This window comes from Acomys minous (assembly GCF_964271855.1).
Source record: "Acomys minous genome assembly, chromosome: 11".
Lineage (NCBI taxonomy): Eukaryota > Metazoa > Chordata > Mammalia > Rodentia > Muridae > Acomys > Acomys minous.
This window is the reverse complement of record NC_140492.1, coordinates 35,659,144-35,680,305: the sequence shown is the minus strand read 5'-3', so window position 1 is coordinate 35,680,305 and position 21,162 is coordinate 35,659,144. Positions and strand designations below refer to the sequence as shown.

The 21,162-nt window shown below is 38.1% G+C and overlaps 2 protein-coding genes across 2 annotated transcripts; both read right to left on the bottom strand.

Annotated features, from left to right (window-relative positions):
• Positions 1–7,207: 7,207 nt before the first annotated feature.
• On the bottom strand, positions 7,208–8,125 carry LOC311608552 (olfactory receptor 5AC2-like; the record flags this gene model as incomplete). The annotated part of the gene is made up of 1 exon (XM_084801083.1): positions 7,208–8,125. The coding sequence occupies one exon, from the start codon at positions 8,123–8,125 to the stop codon at positions 7,208–7,210; it is 918 nt and encodes a 305-aa protein (XP_084657209.1).
• An 11,698-nt stretch (positions 8,126–19,823) lies between these two features.
• On the bottom strand, positions 19,824–20,741 carry LOC311608622 (olfactory receptor 5AC1-like; the record flags this gene model as incomplete). The annotated part of the gene is made up of 1 exon (XM_084801174.1): positions 19,824–20,741. The coding sequence occupies one exon, from the start codon at positions 20,739–20,741 to the stop codon at positions 19,824–19,826; it is 918 nt and encodes a 305-aa protein (XP_084657300.1).
• Between the last annotated feature and the right edge of the window lie 421 nt (positions 20,742–21,162).

Genomic DNA, 21,162 nt, shown 5'->3' with positions numbered 1-21,162 from the left:
GCCACCAGGTCTCCCCATCCAGGGGACATGGTCAAATATGGGGCACCAGAGTCTGTGTGAAAGTCAGACCCCATTCTCCACTCAATTGTGGATAATGTCCTGTCCATTGGCTAGATTGGTGTAGGGGTTTGAAGTTTACTGCACATATTGTCCTTGGCTGGTGCCATAGTTTGAGCAGGACCCCTGGGCCCAGATCTACCTGTCATAATGTTCTTCTTGTAGGTTTCTAGGACCCTCTGGATCCTTCTATTTTGCCATTCTCCCATTCTTCTCTCACATAGAGTCCCAATAGGATGTCCTCCCCTCTGTCCCAGTTTCCTGGTAAGTGAAGACTTTCATGGGACATGCCCCTTGGGCTAGTGTCCAGATATAATTGAATATATACCATTTGACTCCTTCTGTTTCTGGGTTAACTCACTCATTATGATCATTTCTATCTCAATCCATTTGTCCACAAATTTCGGGAATTCCTTGTTTTTAATAGCTGAATAGTATTCCATAGTGTATATGTACCACAGTTTCTTTATCCATTCTTCTACTGAGGGACACTTAGGCTGTTTCCATGTTCTGGCTATTATGAATAAGGCCACTATGAATATGATTGAGCATATGTCCCTGTTCTGTGTTAGAGCATCTTCTGGGTATATTCCAAGGAGTGGAATAGCTGGGTCTTGAGGAAGCCCTATTCCCAGTTTTCTGAGATAGCACCAGATAGATTTCCAAAGTGGTTGTACCAGTTTGCATTCTCACCAGCAATGAAGGAGTGTTCCTCTTTCTCTACATTCTCGCCAGCATGTGGTGTCACTTGAATTTTTGATCTTGGCCATTCTGATGGGTGTAAGATGGAATCTCAGAGTTGTTTTGATTTGTGTTTCTCTGATGACTAAAGATGTTGAACATTTCTTTAAGCATTTCTCAGCCATTCGATATTCCTCTGTTGAGAATTCTCTGTTTAAGTCTAAGCCCCATTTCTTAATTGGGTTATTGGGTTTGGTGGTGTTTAATTTGAGTTCTTTATATATTTTGGAAATTAGGCCTTTGTCAGATTTAGGATTGGTCAAGATCTTTTCCCAGTCTGTAGGCTGTTGCTTTGTTCTGTTGGTAGTGTCTCCTGCCTTACAGAAGCTTCTCAGCCTCATGAGGTCCCATTTGTTAATTGTTGACCTTAGGACCTGGGCTGTTGGTCTTCTGTTCAGGAAGTTGTCTCCTGTGCCAATGTGTTCCAGGCTCTTCTCCCACTTTTTCCTCTAACCGATTTAATGTCTGGTTTTATGTTGAGGTCTTTCATCCACTTGGACTTGAGTTTTGTGCTTGGTAACAAATAGGGGTCTAATTGCATTTTTCTACATATAGACATCCAGTTAGACCAGCACCATTTGTTGAAGATGCTATCCTTTTTCCATTGAATAGATTTGGCTTCTTTGTCAAAAATCAAGTGACAGAATGTGTGTAGATTCATCTCTGAGTCTTCTATTAGATTCTATTGATCCACCAGCCTATTGCCGTGCCAGTACCAAGCTGTTTTAATTACTGTTGGTCTATAGTACAGCTTGAGATAGTGTATGGAGATTCCTCCAGAGGATCTTTCATTGTATAGGATTGTTTTTGCTATTCTGGGCTTTTTGTTTCTCCATATGAAGCTGAGAATTGATCTTTCGATGTCTTCAAAATATTTTGTAGATATTTTGTAGGGATTGCATTGAATCTGTAAATTGCTTTTGGTAAGATGGCCATTTTTACTATGTTAATTCTCCTGATCCATGAACAAGGAAGATCATTCCATCTTCTGATGTCATCCTCAATCTCTTTCTTCAGAGATTTAAAGTTTTTTTCAAACAAGTCCTTCACTTGCTTGGTTAGAGTTACTCCTAGATATTTTATATTGCTTGTGGCTATTGTGAAGGGTATAGTTTTCCTAATTTCTTCCTCTGCATGTTTGTCATTTGTATATAGGAAAGCTACTGACTTTTTTGAGTTAATTTTGTATCCAGCCAATTTGCTGAAGGTGTTTATCAGCCGTAGGAGTTCTCTGGTGGAATTTTGGGGGTCACTTATATACACTATCATATCTTCTGCAAATAGGGATAATTTGACTTCCTCCTTTCCCATTTGGATACCCTTGCTCTCCTTTTGATGTCTTATTGCTCTGGCTAGAACTTCAAGAACTACACTGAAGAGACATGGAGAGAGTGGGCAGCCTTGTCTGGTGCCCGATTTTAGAGGAACACAATTCCACTCTTTATTGTCAAGAATCCAACCGAGTCCAATAGCAAACACCAAACAGCAAGACAGATCAGAGCAGCGGCACAATCCAGCACAAGCAGCAAGGCTCCGCCAAATGAGCAGGAGTCAATTTAATTGGCCAGAGTCATCTGGAGTACTATGAGAAGTTCTCTGGAACATTTCTCCTTACAAAGTGGAAACCAGCAAGGACCAGCGAAGCATTGCACTGTGTAGCAATGCAAAAGCACCCTCTCACTGTCTGTGGGTTTCTATTTATATTCTTTCTAAATATCATACACCCCACCCCCATGTCTGTTTTCAGAACAATATCACATGCCCTCTCACAAGACAGCTTCCAGGAAAACATCACATTACATAACTGAGTTTTTAAAGAAACCAGAAACCTGCACTTCATTCTTCCTCAGCTGTCTACATTATGGTCACCACTAAGTGCAATTCTCTACCTCATAGATCATGCTAAAAATTAGAGGGGGGGAAAGAGGGAGGGAAGGAGGGAGGGAGAGAATGTGTGTGTGTGTGTGTTGACTGTATCGGAAACACAGATACAAAGTGTAAATGACACATTTGAGAAATGGAAATTAGTGAACTTACCATATGACCCAGATAGATCACTCCTCGGCATATGCCCAAAGTACTTAACATCTTATGACACATACACTTGTTCAATTGTACTCATTACCGCTTTATTCAAACTAGCTATGAAATGTAAGCAACATAAATGGCTAAGGCAGATAAATGGATAATAAAAATGTGGTATACAATAGGAAAGTGAAATCATGAAATTGCAGGTAAGTGGGTAGAATTAGGAAGTGCTATACTGAGTGAAGTAACCCAGACCCAGAAAGACAAATGCCAGATTTCCTGGGCCAGAGAAAAAGCCCACATTTCCTACCCCAAGTCTAGTGTCAGACATAGCACAGGTAGCACAAAAATAAATTCAGAATGTCTACGCTTCAAGAAATACTTTGAGGGGAAAAAAGCAGGTACTGGCTTTAACTGTCTCGGTGATCACAAAAAGAAAAAAATTAAAAGAAAATGATAGATTTTCATTTTGACATATTTTGAAAATATTTTCACACTTGACACATGATTTGCCTGCATCTGTTTCATCCTTTTTCCTGCTCTAAAGCAACATAGCTGAGAAGATATGTCCTACACAGGTCACTACTGATGAATCTTGCTGTAAGTTGGTGCAGGTTTTTAATGAAACAACAGATGTATACAGGTAACAAGTCATATTAACATTTAGCAATGCTAGCAGACTACCAAGAAGAGACTTGATACCCTAGCATCATATTCAGGGGGAGGAGGTCCCCCTCAGTCACAGTCATATAGAAGGGGTATGGGGTGAAAGCGGAAGGGAGGGAGGAATCGGAGTATGCATGGGATGGGAAGGTAAATGTGATATAATGTGAATGATTTCATTATAAAAAAATTTAGCAAATGCATAAGGTAGTCTATATGGGTTTTAAAATTTTATTGAAAAACAAAATATTTACACTATGTTTAATTGGTAAAATTGACACATAACTTTTTCAGAGTCTTCACTCACAAAAAAACAAGTTACTTGGACTGAAACTGACACACCAGAATTGACAAGACAGGTGAGAAAGAGGCAGAACCATTACATATGAAGCATGTCTGTCTGCTATGTACTGTGGTTAGAAGACCCAATAGAATCCTCAAACTTAATTAAAGACTGGGATATAGCATGTCATGCATATGTGGACATATTTCCCTTATTTTACATATTCAAAACTGCACACCGAGCATAATCAGAAGAGCAAAAAACACTTCCATAAGTGCTTTACAGACTCATCCTTACTTTAGAGAAGGAAAAATTAGTATAAGAGCCTGTTGAAGGTTTCAACTACAGAAAACAGAATCAGTTGGCATCTGCAAGTCAGGACTGAGGATACAACATTAGTTTAAAATAAATGATATGTTTTATAAGATTTACAATTTTCTACTTATGATCTATTAATTTTTAAAATATTATTTACTTATTTTTATTGATGGGGTTACATATCATGATGTGCAGGTGGAGGTCAGAGGAAAACTTGCTGGAGCCATTTCTTTTTTTCCTTCTTGTGGGTCCTGGAATCCTAACATAAGCTACCAGGCTTGGCAGCAAGTATTTTACTGCTGATTTATCTAGCAAGCTCTCTATTCAATTTATTTATTTTGTTTTTAAGTTAATAAATTTGTGTATTTTCAGTAGGTATGACAGAAATATTTGGATCTTTAAGACTACTTATAAATCTCAAAAAAATGTCATTTCAGATGGTTTATTTTCACAGTTTGCCATAATTATACACACTTTCTAATGAGAGGATTAGGGACAAAACTTCCTCAATAATGAGGAGGGGAAAATAGGTTTGTAATCAGAGGGGTTATGTGTATGTTAAATAAAATCAAATAAACAGAGTTTTAAAATATCTGAAAACTGGGGGGGAAAGTTTATCAATCTACTAAAAAAAGCAACTTAATGAGTATATATTAAAATTTGGGTTGGGGTGGGAGGTGGCTTAGCTGTCAAGTACATGCTGCTTTTTCAGAAGATCAGAGCTATGTCTCACCTACTGAGCCACCTGGAACTCCTGCTCTCCCGCTCCCCAAGACCAGCTCCAGGAAATGCAAAGAGAAGAGGAGAGAGGTGGGTCCTCAGTAGGGAGAATTGAGCAAGTGGTGAACATCTGGTTAAGGGAAAGCAACTGTTGGTTGAACAACTAGCTAGAGGAACCAGCTGTTGTGGAGAGGTTGAGGAACGGAGGAAAAAAGAAATACTCGGAGACTCGGGCATATGCAGTAGAAGCTGAAGGTCTTAAAGCCCAGGAGAACTTTTCTTCTGGCTCTTTATCTGTCTCCATCTCTGTCTCACTTGCTATCTGTCTGACTCCTTGCTCCTTACTCCATTACTTGCTTGCTGTCTTTCTATCTATCTTCTTGCTTGATGGTACGCACCTTTCTATCTCCTTGCTTGCTGTTGCCCAGCTTTTTAATTTTCTTGCTTGCTGTTACCTATCTACCTATCTCTTTTGCCATTCCCCATCTATCCATCTCTCTTGCTGTTCCCCTTCTCACTCTGGCTTACTCTTTTATGTCTGTTACTTGTATGCCCTTTCTCCTTGGGCCAACTCCAGTATTTTATTGAAATAAAGTTCAGTTTTTTAAATTACAGATTACATCATGATTTTTTCCATCTTTTACCATCACTAGAGCAATCCAAAATCAACAGTGTTAGAAGTAAATACAAAAAGTCCTATAACCTACAACAAAGCATACAACAAAAATCAATTAATTTCCGAAAACGGTCAGCATAACCTGATTATTACTTCTTAAACAATACTCAGAAATGTTTAATCATAAATGTCCCCAGGCTAAAGCCATTGTGTTTACAAGATTGTCATAGTAATATAACTTGAGCTAACTGTTCTCTAATAAAGAAAATACTTGACTTACTCCCAGTCCCAAAGCAACAGTTATGGTATCCAAGCCTAGGTTAGCTGCCAAGGGGTCCTCTATTATAAAATATCTGTAAAGCATGGCATTCCAAGCCTATCTTCTATTACTCTCAAAGTGGATTCTAAAGAAACGTTTCTATGGTTAACAGTATCTAAGCAGGTACTATTATGTCTAGGTCTTAACTTTCTTACATGCAGTTTCTTCTTGAGTGCTCACAGTCAGAGCAAAAAATAAATAAATAAAAATCTATGAGTGTCTCAAGACTTTAGCCAGATGCCCTCATTCAACATCCTCTGTGAGAAAACATTTTCCCTGTATGACTTTCCTTGGGGGTGAGAAATAGAAAGAACAGTTTTTAGGAGAAATAGCAGATTTCTAAACAACTTTACACCTGGAACATACATAATGTTTGGGTGGCAGTGGTGATCAGCAGGAGATCTTGGAACTTCATCAAGCAAAGCCTCTACAACCTATCCTCATATCTGTGACATTGCTCCATCCAGGTCTTAGAGCTCTCTCTCTGGCTCCTTGGGGCACCAAGATAGTCCCTCTCTCTCTCTCTCTCTCTCTCTCTCTCTCTCTCTCTCTCTCTCTCTCTCTCTCTCTCTCTCTCTCTCTCTCTCTCTCTCTCTCTCTCTCTCTCTCTCTCTCTCTCTCTCTCTCTCTCTCTCTCTCCCTCTCCTGTATATTTCATGTAAATAAATATTTGTGAATACTTTCAATAACATAAAACCAAAAGTTTTAGAATGTATGTACCTGGAAAGCAGGAGTTTTTTATTTTAAAAATTAGTGAAAAATAATTACAGGCAATGTCACATGCCTGTAATCCCAGCACTCAGGAGGCAGGCAGAGCTCTATGAGTCCAAGGCCAGTTTGGTCTACAAAGTGAACCCAGGGCATCCAAGGCTGTACAGAGAATCCCAGTCTCAAAAAACCAAAAAAAGAAAGGAAGGAAAAGAAGGAAAAGGATGAAAGAAGAAGAAGAAGAAGAAGAAGAAGAAGAAGAAGAAGAAGAAGAAGAAGAAGAAGAAGAAGAAGAAGAAGAAGAAGAAGAAGAGGGAAGAGAAAGAAGGAGGAAGAGGGGGAGGAGGGAGATTCTTTTTCCATACAATACATCCTGACCACAATTTCCCCTCCCCTCACTTCTAGATTTCCCTTCCTCCCTTGTCCCCAGGAAACAGCAGGCATCCAAGAGATGACAAACACAATGAAACAAGATACAATAATACAAAGCAAAAGGCCTCATTTCTAGGCGGGACAAGGCAATCTAAGAGGAAGAAAAGAGTCACAAGAGTAGACTAAAAGCAATCTGGAGCACATATAACAATCAGGAATGACTCTAAAAATTCTAGCTCAAGTATTTTAATAATAATTACATAAACAGGTGCGTGTACTATAACAATATGTAAAGTTTCTATTATGTTCAAAACACAATCAAAATATATGATGTACTGCAAAAGAGACAAAAAGATAAAAACAAGTTATCAGAGGATAGTTATTATTTTATGACTTTTTTCAGAGCACCCAGGACTTCCTTGTTTCTTAAGCTGTAAATAAAGGGGTTTAGCAGAGGAATCACAACTGTGTAGAACAGTGAGTACATTTTATCCTTTTGTTTACCTGATCCAGACCCAGGGCTCACATACATGAAGAGGAGAGTGCCATAGAACAAAGAGACAGAGAGCAGGTGGGCACTGCAGGTGAAGAAGGCTTTCCTTCTGCCCTTCTCAGACTTCATGTTCAGAACAGCAAACAGGACACGGGCATAAGAGACTACAATAGTCACAGAGGTGCTGATTTGTATGGAGGAAGCAAATATAAAAGCCACCAATGCATTAAGAGATGGATCTGTGCAAGAAATTGTATATAGTGGCATGATTTCACAGTAGAAATGATCAATAACATTAGACCTGCAGAACGTTAATCTGAATAATAAGCCCACATGAACTATAGGATTTAGAATACCAATTATATATGATATACTAATTAACACAGTACAGAGTCTTTTGGACATCACCACTAGATAGAGCAGAGGGTTGCATATGGCAACATAGCGGTCATAGGCCATGGCTACCAGGAGGAAAATTTCTGTAGTTGCACTGAAACAAAAGAAGTAAAACTGGGCGAAACACTCACCCAGGGATATCATATCATCCTTATTTAAAAATTTCATAAGCATCTTTGGTGTCACAGAGGATGAAGTACATGCATCTGCAAAGGCTAAATTTCCAAGGAAAAGGTACATAGGAGTGTGAAGATGGGGGTCCTTCCAGATGAGAAAAATTAAGCCAAGGTTGCCCACCATGGTGGTGACATAGATGAAGAAGAACACCAAGAACAGGGGGACTTGCAGTTCTGGACGATCTGTTATTCCTCTGAAAATAAACTCAGTCAGCTGGGTCCTGTTTCCTTCCATCACACTCTCTCAGGTTGCTCACTGCAAAGAGAAATGAGACAAAGAAAATATAACCAAGACACCATGAGCATGGGAGCAAATCATAGTTCATATTCATACATATCAAATGCTCCTTAATAAACAAGAACTGTACTCTATTTCTGCCTTCAAAGCTTTCCTGAAATATGAAATATTTTCTGAGCAATTTTGACATATACATTTTATAACTTGCAGTTATATGGAAAGTAACTGAGGAGACCATAGACATCGATTCACTGACCTTATGTGTATAGGCCCATGTAACTATAACTTATGTATACTTGAGTATATATTTAGATTATGGTTACTTTAAATACATTTATAATATATTATACAAAATTTAGAATGGTGAATATGCAAAATGCACTTTATCATAAAGTATGTTAATGAAAATCCCAAGTTGAAAAGTCTCACTTTGTAAAGTAATGCTTGATTAAAGACATTTTTATGTTCATTTATAATGGATTTTGAACATGCTCAGACTCTCCAGTGTTCTCTCCCTCTGCTGATGTTTCCCTTGCCTTCTCAAATAGCATCATCCTATATTCAGTTCATATTTTTTTGAGACAGGGTTTTCTGTGTGCAACAGAGTCTTGGCTATCCCGGACTCAGTTTGTAGGCTGGATCATACTCAAACTCTCAGAGATCCAACTATCTCTGTCTTTGTAGTGCTGGAAATAAAAGTATGCACCAACCACAACATACAGAGTCTCTTGTGTAACAGCCCTGGCTGTCCTGGAACTTATTGCGTACACCAATATGACCTTGAACTGAGAAAGACCCATCCACCTGCCTCTGCCTCAAAAGTGCTGGGATGAGAGGCATGCGGCACCACGAAGGCTTCAAATAACCCCATATGGAAGAAAGATGAAAAGGAAACTTGGTATAATTTGTTTGTGTACATGTCTTCTAAGACAGAAGCAGGTCAGGTAATGAAATGGTAATTTAAAACATTTCTATTCTTTTTACCTTTTTCAAATATGTTACATGATTACACATATATAAAATCAATCACAAATTTCCAAGATAATTATAATTTTTTTCAACAAAATACATGTAAAGAACCATGGAATTAAATACTATGACTTTTCTATTTGTCATCAAGAGCCTGTTACTCGTATGTTAATACGTGATGTCACAGTCACTTTTATTTTAAAATAAAACACATGTAAATAATTTGTTTACATAGTAATGATATAGCTAAGAAAAGTAATTTAATCTGCCTGTGTGGAAGATTATCCAGTAAATTAAGAATATTTTTGATATTTCAGTTGTCCATGGCTTTAATATGATTTTAACAATGTCACAGTGTTCCCTGAGCCCAGATATTGCTTGAGAGAGATTGTGAGATTAAAGGTGCTGTTTAACATTACGGAACACATCGCCATAGACTGAATGGTCATAGTCTCCAATGTGTGCATTCATTATAAATGTTTAAAACTACATTTATATAAAGAATCAATCAGGTAAAACATGAAACAAAACAATTTACAGCGCCTATAGGTATAGCATGCAAGGTCACCAAGCCAAGTGTACCCATGAGTGTAATCCCCTGGGTAGTGGTACCAGATCCTGCACAATAGAACAGGGAAAGTGTTCAAGTCAGGACCACCTTACAATATTTCTGTAATGATAACTATTCATAATTCTGGGCTTGAGGTGGTTCATGTATTAGCATCACCGCATTGATGATCTAAAACTGAAGCTGACCACCGAGGAATTACAGGTTTTGTTGTCTAATCATCCAGTGAATAGTAATAGCCACAGAGTCTTAGGCCAAGGCCAGCCCAAAGGGGTTCCTCCCAGCAACATGCACTTTTACCTTTTTTAAATCTTAGCCAATTCTTTTTAAAAATTAGCTAGCAGCTCCATACCCATACTCATATCGGTGGCTTTAATAGTCTATCTTTTTCAAATAATTTATTTAATTTTTTAAAAAAAGTGTAAACTAGAAATCTTTTGAAAGAACAGGCAAAGAATCTTCTTGAGAAAATAAAATACTTAGAAGAATTCAAATATTGTACAGACATAAGGACAGGTATCTTTTATCCCTTCATTTCAACTAATAGAAAAGCCATTCTGTGAAATTAGTTCTCCTCCGTCTTTACTGGGAATACAAAAGAGAAATTTTGCTTACGGCTTTACTGCATGCTGAAACACAATAGCAGAGAAGCAGGTAATGTTTGTAAAATTATTAAATGTTCCATGGTCTTATACAACAAGTATAAGATGACCGTTGCTTTCTCTTTTCCAAGCATTTAGCATGCAACAGATGCTGTTGTGGGTAAGTCTTCCTTTCCTCACATTCCCAGAATTCCCAGGGAATAACCAGGTGAGGAAGCAGGAATGGATGCCACAAGAAGCCTTGCAGCACTAGGAACCAACAATTCTTCTTGATTGTGGAAATTTACAAAGCAAAAATCAGAAAGTAAGTGTGCGAAAGAAGACTCACAGCATAGAGGTTGACCACGTGGACTCTTACAAATTCAAATGATTGAACTCAAAACTTTGGACTATAACACACAGCTGTAAACCAGCAGTGATTTAGAGAAAGCAGACAAAATATTCCATTTGCCTTATCAGGACTGCTGAGTGTCCCAATTGTTAGATAATTCCCCTAAAAAGATACTTACACATTATCACTCCCATGCATGTATTATGACAAATTTTTGGTAATGAAATGGTTGAGCTATATAAAGGCACAATATTATTTTTCTCACCAAATTTCTATGAAAGTCTCTGCAGGAATGGATGCGACAAAACTTAAATCTCCGTGAACATACTTCAGGAACAAGAGTGACTCTGACAATTGTCCCTCTCATGTCAATTTTCTTTAACAAAAGTAGTTTGTGAGGGCTATTTATTTCTTTTCATCTTCCATCCTACTTTTGAAGTTAATACTAAACTCCCTAATGCAACCAAAGACTCCCTATAGGATAAAGACAATTTGCTGGGCATTGTTTATTATTCATATAATTATTATTAAGAAACCAATTTTAATGGTCTTACATAGGCTTTTGTGCTTTCTAAAACCAAAATATTATGGGTCAATTATCAATGTAATTACTACACTGACATTCTCTATATATTTTAGATGCAATTGGCTTACCATCTTGATATCTTCAATTAGCAATCATTTTATAATGTTTAGGAAAATATTAATTATTGCTTTATTATTATGTATATTATATATTGATAAGGATATTAATTTCTGAAAATTACCAAGTGTTCTCATAGTATTTTTATAAATGAAGCAAACATTTACTAATTCAGATTCATCCAGTGGTTTCACTCACTTCTTCCACTGAGAATAAATTATTCCCAGTATGAATGCATTTCTCACATAAAAAATCAATAAATTTAATGTGGCCTACTGTAGCCAAATATCAGAAAAAATGTTTAAGGCAATGAAACTATATAAAAACATAAAGAGAACAAATTGCTCTGGTCACACTGATTTCTGGTGAGTACTGTCAGAATTTTCATGCAAATATATGCCAACTGCTACTTATTCAGGTATTTCCATTTGTTTATATAGTATTAACATATACTGTTAAAATTAAAATGATATGAATGTACATTTATTTTCTTAAAAATGTATTTTCTAATGTCTTAACATGGAAATTTATGAGTTTATTTTTCCAGGTTATAGAAGTTTTTTTATTTATTTGACTCATTCAGATTACATCTCCATTGTTATCCCCTCACATGAATCCTCCAGTTTCTCTCCCCTCACACGCTTTCACCCCATTCACCTCCTCTTGGTCTGTGACAGAAGGGGACTTCCTTCCCCACCATATGATCTCAGTCTGTCAAGGCTCATCCTGGTACCCTGCTTATACTTTCTCTGAGTGCCACCAAGCCTCTCCACCAAGGGGAGGTGGTCAAATACGGGGTACCAGAGTTAATCCCTACTCTCCACACAACTGTGGAGAATTTCCTATCCATTGGCTAGATCTGAATAATTCAATGTTTACTGCATGTATTGTCCTTGGTTGGTGCAGTGGTTTGAGCAGATCCCCCTGGGTCCAGATCTACGCTTCATGATGTTCTTCTTGTACGTTCTAGGATGCTCTGGGTCCTTTTATTTCCCCATTCTCCCATGCTTCTCTCACCTGGAGTCCTAAAAGGAGGTCCCTGCATCTACCTAATGTCCGGGTAAGTGAAGACTTTCATGGGACTTTCCCTTTGGGCTGGTGTTCAATTGTGAGTGAGTACATACCATGTGAGTCTTTCTGGGTCTGGATTAAACTCACTCAGGATGATCATTTCTAGTTCCATCCATTTGTTCACAAATTTCAGAATTTCCTTGTTTTTAATAGCTGAGTAGTATTCAATAGTGTAAATGTGCCACAGTTTCCTTATCCATTCTTCCATTGAGGGACATTTAGGTTGTGTCCAGGTTCGTGGTATTATGAACAAAGCCACTATGAACATGGTTGAGCATATGTCCTTGTTGTGTGGTGGAGCATCTTATGGGTATATTCCAGGAGTGGAATAGCTGGGTCTTGAGGTAGCCCTATTCCCAGTTTTCTGAGAAAGCACCAGATTGATTTCCAAATAGGTTGTATAAGTTTGTACTCCCACCAGCAATAAAGGAGTGTTCTCCTTTCTCCACATCCATGCCAGAATCTGCTGTCACTTGAGTTTTTGATCTTAGCCATTCTGATGGGTGTAAGATGGAATCTCAGAGTTGTTTTGATTTGCAATTCTCTGATGAATAAGGATGTTGAGCCTTTTTAAGTATTTCTCGGCCATTCGATATTCCTCTATTGAGAATTTTCTGTGTAATTCTGAGCCCCATTTCTTAATTGGGTTAATTGGTTGGTGGTGTTTAATTTCTTGGGCTTTTTATATATTTTGGATATTACACCTTTGTCAGATATAGGGTTAGTGAAGATCTTTTCCCAGTCTGTAGGCTGTGGCTTTGTTCTGTTTACAGTGTCTTTTGCCTAACAGAAGCTTCTCAGCCCCTGAGGTCCCATTTGCTAATTGCTGACCTTAAGGCCTGGGCTGTTGGAGTTCGCTTCAGGAAGTTGTCTCCAGTGTCAATGCATTCCAGTCTCTTCTCCAATTTTTTCCTAACAGACTTAGTGTCTCTGGTTTTATCTTGAGGTCTTTAATCCACTTGGACTTGACTTTTATGTATGGTGATAAATATGGGTCTACTTGCATTTTTCTACTTGTAGACACCAAATTAGACCAGCATCATTTGTTGAAGATGCTATTCTTTTTCCATTCAATAGATTTGGCCTCTTTGTCAAAACTCAAGCATCCATATGTGTGTGGGTTAAGTTTAATGAAAACATTCCCACATGTGAAACTCAGAGAATATTGCAGGATGAGAGACAGATAGATTGTTAAGAGCCAGAAGATCAGAGAGTTTGCCATGAGGTTCTGTCTCCTAGTAATATCAGAAGCAACACACATAAGGTCTAGACAACTTTGATGCCCCAAGGTGAGCAGAGTAAGAAAGACATCAGTAAAGGTTCCAAAGTAGATGAAGAAGGCCCATGAGACCTCAGCCTTCCACAAAAAGCTATAGGCAACTGAGGAAAGCTGAGAGCAGGAGAGGTGTTCTTCCCCAGAGAAGAGAACAATTGTTATATGGACTGGACAGGGCCAATATGTTTAAAGTATTTTAATATATAATATGTATGTATGTATATATATATATATATATATGCATACAATTGTAGTTTTTCTTTTTTTTTCTTTATTAATTTATTCTTGTTATATCTCAATGGTTATCCCATCCCTTGTATCCTCCCATTCTTCCCTTCCTCCCATTTTCCCCTTATTCCCCTCCCCTATGACTGTTCCTGAGGGGGATTGCCTCCCCCTGTATATGCTCATAGGGTATCAAGTCTCTTCTTGGTAACCTGCTGTCCTTCCTCTGAGTGCCACCTTTTCTTAAAAAGAGACTTGAATTTAAAGGAGAGTAGAAATAGGTATATGTGAGTGTTTGGAAGGAGGAAAGGAAAGTGAAAAGTATTGTAATTAAATTAAATCTCAAAAAAGTTCTGATAGCTATAATCTTAAACTCTAAAATTTGAAAATGTTGCATCCAAATAAATTTACATTGTTAAGGATGTTGTCTTACAATTTTGTCATGAAACTGTGGGTATATACTGATCATTTATTACTGTGGGGTTTCCATGGATCCTATGGACATCTCTTTAGAAAGACACAGAGACGTCTATACACCTTGAGGCTGTTGGCCTTTTGCTGGGGCAGTCTCTGAGCTAACTACTAACTTAACCCCGTTTTCTGGCACTCCACTCCTTCACATGCTGCTCACTGCCTACCTCCCTGCCCCATCGTTCTGCCACCTTGTGCTTCTGACCAGAAATTCCAGCCTTGCTTCCTGCCTCAGCTCTTGTGCCAGCTCTTTATTATGTAAAAAGACACATTCCAGTTTGCACCAATCAGCAGCAAGATAATGCCTGATCCATCTCTTTGGGTTGCCCTTTGGAATTGAGGGGTGGTTTCACTTTCACTATGCCAGCTTGCATTTTAATATAATAATCTCAGAGAATCATCTGTTGTGCAGGTGAGGAAGACCAAGCATTTCCATATAGAAGTCTTGAAATGGGTTATTGAGAGGACAATGCCAAACATTCTGCCAGCACTTAAGCTTGACCACAAGGCCCACACCAACTGAAAATACTGGGACACACCATCATACAATCTAGGGGAAGGTCATATCAACAATTTATATTACATGTCCAGAAGGAACACATGCTGCTTTTTTATGCAAGCCGAAAATAAACATATTACATTTATATGTATATACCTGACAACATGTCTATATCTACATGAACATAAAACAAAGTATTGATGCAGAGTTGTAAGCTTTCATTAAAACCCAGAAAATTATGGCTGTATCTATTTAATGAGTTCAAAGTGATATTTGATATATGCATGCAGTATTTCATATTAGCCATTGTCACCATGTTGTGAAGACATCCCACAATGTCTTTTTATCCCACTGAAACCTTCTTCCCTTAACAACCATTTCCTTAGTCTGTCTTAGGCTGTTAAGGCTCTAATGACTATGTACCTATTCTTGCATGTGTGTCTCACTGTTCTAGATTCTGCACTTACGTGAGGCTACTTAGTAGTGGGCCTTTTCATTTGGCATGTCTTTCAGGTTCATCCATATTTTCTCAAAGATTATAATTTCCATATTTTTTATTATTCATTTCGTATGTTTGCCTCATATACTTTGTCAATCCACCCACTAGTGGTCATATAGGATATGTTAATACAGTGGTCACAGTAAAAGGTGCTATAGTGGACATGCTGGTGCAGATGTCTCATCAGAGTACAGATACAGTAGGTCTGAATGTTGTTTTTGGAGTGGGTTCCATCCTGTTTGGAACATATAGGCTTGGGCATTCTTCCTCTAAGATGGTGACCAATAAGCATTCATGATCTTAATTTTCTCGCTGCCAAAGTAAAGTTCTAATGTGCACCTACACAGTTTCCAGAAGCCATGGGGAAAATGAAAAGGAAGCTCTTGACAATGGTGACAGATGATCAAGATACATGGAGTGGTGACTTGAGTTGTGTTGGTAATTGTTTCACTTATTCATAAATAAAGCTGCCCATCTCTTCTGCAAAAGGGTAGAGCTTGGAGATGTCTAAAATAGGAAGTGTGCTAATCACTGGGAGTTTAATTTAATTCTGAAGACAAAACAATGTTTACACATTCTTCATTAAATGACATGGAGAACACAATGTTATTTAGATAGAGTAAATGAACAGAAACTACCAGCAGGATACTATAAAGAGATCATTTTGATTTTTAAAAATATTTATTTGTTTATTTTATTTTTATGGGTACTGTATTTGCATGTATACCTGCATAAAAGAAGAAGGTGTCAGATCACATTATAGATGGTTGTGAGCCACCATGTGGGTGCTGGGAACTGAATTCAGGAACTCCAGCAGAGCAGAGAGTGCTCTTAACCACTGAAACATCTCTCTAACCCAACCATTTCTATTTTTAATAATAATTATCTCAAAACATTTCACATCTGAGTGCATCAGACTGCAACATTAAGCCACAGACATTTCTGCCTAACTACAATACTACCTTGAGATCTGACCATAACAACATGACGGCAATTTATCTGGAATTCACAAATTACTTTTACAAGATTGCATTTGAGACTTTTCTTTTTAAAGAGTCACTTTTATCATGAAGAGTACCTTAGTTATGTCTCTGTTGCTATATCAAAAAACCTTCAGGCCAACAAGTTAGGAGAGAAAGGATTGCTTGATGTGAATAGTTCCATGGTGACACAGTCCTAAATGGCAGCAAAGTCAAAGCAGCAGGACGGTAGCAGAAGGCACACTGCATCCACAGCCAGGAAGTAGAGGAACAAGAGAAGGCAGGACAAGCCTCAATGCCTGCCCCCAGGGAATGACTTCTTCCAGCAAAGTCTGCACCTCCTAAAGGTACCACAACCTTTCCTAGTAGCAACACTACCCAGGACCAAGGGTGCAAAGCCAGGGCCCCATGATGAACATTATCCATTCAAAGCAAAGCCTTGCACTCCTAGTCCCCTGTGCTGATGGTCACCTCTTAATGAAAAGAGTATTCAGCAAAACTCTGATGGCCCATTGTCTTAATCACTGATCAAAAGTCCAAAATATCAAGGCAGATTCTCAACTGGTGACAAATGCAAGGAACTATCTTCATTGTGACATGCCCCAGTAAAATCAAAAGGACAAATTCTCTACTCTATCATGCAGTGACATAGGGCCATCACTCCCATTACAAAGGAACGAACAGGAGCATAAAGAGGAAGGATCAGTCCAAAGCAAGACTAATATCCAGCAGGACCAACACCACATCCTGAGGCCCTATGCCCATTGATTAAGATTACTATAGGAATCACATCAGCTGCAAAGGGCTTGCAAGGTCTCATCTCTATAAGTCAGCTGTTTGTGGAACACAGACTCTCTGCTGCATCAACTCAATTCCAAGTGTGCAGCTTTGCCCAGAAGGTGTGGCATGGTTCTGTCACCTCCAAAACCCTCGTGTCACCAATGCTTTGCCTTCATAGCTTCACACAGACTTTTCTCAGGACTGCCTTGCGTGGATATGAACCTGACACACATTATCTGGCCAGAGCTGCTAGCTAGGACTCCCTCTCAGGCTTGCATCTTTCATTCCTTCAAAGGTAGCACCACATGGCCACTGCTGGCAAGTTCTGCTGCCACCTTAAGGTGTATTCTGTACCTTTGTACCACAGTTGCATCAGCTTCTCAGTTTCCAAGAGACACTGTGCTAGGCAGTTGGTTTCCAGGATAAGATACTGTTTCTTCATTCTCAGAATAGGCTCTCTGGTTTGAGATATATGTGTTCTTAACAAATTGAATCTTTAATAGATGGGTATTTTTTTTTTGTCCCTTTAAGGCGTTGTTCTTGTGCTCCCATTGCACAGAACCAGGTTTTACTTGAATGGAAGTAACACCTTTGGCAGTTACAGATGCTACACACTCTACCCCTCTTTTTGAAAATGTCAATCTTACACACTTTCCTTACCATAAGCACATGTTAGTATCTGTTTTGACACACATATTGCTCTCTCTCCTCCTCTCCTTTCTTTCTCTTCCCTTATCCCCTGTCCCTTACCTTCCAACTCTGTAGATATCAATGAGAACAGTGAGAAATAGATGCAAAATTTCTACTATGAAGCTTCTTTGGGTTTTTTTCCAATTTATCCTCATTCATGTTTGTTGAGGTACCACCAGATTCTTTGCCACAGTATACCCTGAAAGACCTCTAGGCCACCAGTAATCACCTCTGTGTAGCTCCATGAGGCACACTGAAAATATCCAGTTTTTTTTTCTCTACCTCTTGAGAGGTAGGGAAACATCAATTAGAATGTCCCATTAAGCTCTGCTTTTTAGCAGTTGATGGCTTCCCTTGCCCAAAGTTTCAAACTACTGCACATTCCTGATGCAAAGAACTTCAAAGGCCTAAGAAACACAAGATCGGGGTAATCACAGCAGCACTGCCTAGGGTAGATCATCGGTCTGAGCTGATTTCTGTAAAATATAAAGCATTGTTTTAGGGTTTCAGTTCCTGGAGAATACAGTCACTGAGGCTGAGCTGAAAGCTACTGGGCACATTGTATTTATACTCATGAGGCAAAACAAAAATAAGAAGAGGGATGTGGCTTTGCTGACTCAAGGCTTGCTGGTACTGACCCACATCCTCCAGCAGAGCTGCACTTCCTAGGTGCTCCATAACTATGCCAAACAGAGCCACAATAATGACTAAGTGTCAGAAATAGGGGGCCATGTCACATTTGCTACAGCAGCTCTGCTCCTTCTCTCTTCAGAAGTTTGTGTAAATAGTGCAGTAATGCGTTTATATATTCTGCATTATGTTTTTTAAATTTTTATTAATTTATTCATATTACATCTCAATTGTTAGCCCATCCCTTGTATCCTCCCATTCCTCCCTCCCTCCTGCTTCCCCCCCAACTCCCTTCCCCTATGTCTGTGACTGAGGGGGACCTCCTACCCCTCTATATGCTCATAGGGTATCGAGTCTCTTCTTGGTGACCTATTATCCTTCCTCTGAGTAACACCAGGCCTCCCCATCCAAGGGACATGGCCCAATATGGGGCACTAGAGTTTGTGTGAAAGTCAGATCTCCTTCACCACTTAATGGTGGAGAATGTCCTATCCATCGGCTAGACTGGGTAGGGGTTCGAAGTTTACTGCCTATATTTTCCTTGGCTGGTGCCATAGTTTGAGGAGGACCCCAGTTACAGCACATATGTTTAATGTGTTACCTTCTTATAGTATTCTGTCAACAACCAGAAAAAGTATAAACACTCATGGTAACAATGCCCCTTAATGATGCTATGGATTGCATGTGACTCAAGATATGAAGCACAGTGCATCTGTTTACTTTATTTGTGCTGACATTCATTTGAAGACCTTCATTAATGGTTGTGCCCAGATCTAGATCATAGCCAAAAAAAAAAAAAGTGAAAATAAAAGATAGGGATAGGTATAAAGAAACAGTCGTTTAGTAATAATTTCAAACTCTCTTTACATGTTCCATGAAAAAAAATGTTTGATTTGTTAATACTTTAAATTGAGAACTTTCAATTAACATAAATATCTATCTCATTCATATTATAATTACATTTCATGAAATATGTATTTTAAGTATTTAGTTTGTATTCTTTTTCTTTTTCATGTGTTGCATAAGTATTATTTACTTATGTACTGGTAAAATAGATTATTTAAATGAACTTTCCCCAAGAAATGTTTAGGGGGAAAATATATTTTAAACAAGTTATTTATATATCTTGTGATTGGTTTTTGGTAAAATAAGATCAAACATAATTGAAGTAGATTTTAAGGTAAACTTTATGGATTCAAAGAAGAAAATAATAAATGATTTAACTTTCACTTTCACAGTAAACTTAAAAATAAAAAATAGTAGGAATAGCTCTTAAGACTTCATTAACTAATTTATATTAATATTATCAAGACAACCATTCACTGTCTAAATTTTAATTTTTTATTTCACAATATGTTTAATTTTAATTATATGCATTATGCCAGATTAAATAGGATGACATATTGAGAAAGAGAAGAAAAGTTGGTACAATGAACTTCAATTTTTTTCTGAAAGTGATTGTTATTTTATGACTTTTCTCAGAGCACCCAAGACTTCCTTGTTTCTTAAGCTGTAAATAAAGGGGTTTAGCAGAGGAATCACAACTGTGTAGAACAGTGAGTACATTTTATCCTTTTGTTTACCTGATCCAGACCCAGGGCTCACATACATGAAGAGGAGAGTGCCATAGAACAAAGAGACAGAGAACAGGTGGGCACTGCAGGTGAAGAAGGCTTTCCTTCTGCCCTTCTCAGACTTCATGTTCAGAACAGCAAACAGGACACGGGCATAAGAGACTACAATAGTCACAGAGGTACTGATTTGTATGGATGAGGCAAAAATAAAAATGACCAATACATTAAGAGATGGATCTGTGCAAGAAATTGTATAGAGTGGCAAGATTTCACAGTAGAAATGATCAATAACATTAGACCTACAGAACGTTAATCTGAATAATAACCCCACATGAACTAAAGGATTTAGAAAACCAATTATATATGATATACTAATGAACACAGTACAGAGTCTTTTGGACATCACCACTACATAGAGCAGAGGGTTGCATATGGCAACATAGCGGTCATAGGCCATGGCTACCAGGAGGAAAATTTCTGTAGTTGCACTGAAACAAAAGAAGTAATATTGTGCAAAACACTCATCCAGGGATATTGTGTCATTCCTATTTAAAAATTTCATAAGCATCTTTGGCGTCACAGAGGATGAAGTACATGCATCTGCAAAGGCTAAATTTCCAAGGAAAAGGTACATGGGAGTGTGAAGATGGGGGTCCTTCCAGATGAGAAAGATTAAGCCAAGGTTGCCCACCATGGTGATGACATAGATGAAGAAGAACACCAAGAACAGGGGGACTTGCAGCTCTGGACGATCTGTTATTCCTCTGAGAACAATTTCAGTCAGCTGGGTCCTGTTTCCTTCCATCAGACCACCTCAGGCTGCTCACTGCAAAGAGAGATGAGACAAAGAGAATGTAACCAAGACTCCATGAGATCATAGCTCACATTCATCCTGTCAGATGCACCTTAATAAACAGAAACAAAACAAAGCTTCAAAGCTTTCTGAAGTAGAAAACATTTTCAGAACAATTTTGATGTATATATTTTAGAGCATGCAACAATCTGAAAAGTAACTAAGGAGACTATAGACATCAATTCATCTGGTCTTATGCATATGCACAACTATATATTATGTATAATTTAGTATATATTTAGACTATGTTTAATCTAAATATATTTATAATATGTAACTTTTATCTAAAATTTAGAATGGTAAAAATGCCAAATACACTTTATACTAAAATATTTTAAAAACATGTTCAAGTTGAAAAGTCTAATTGTATAAC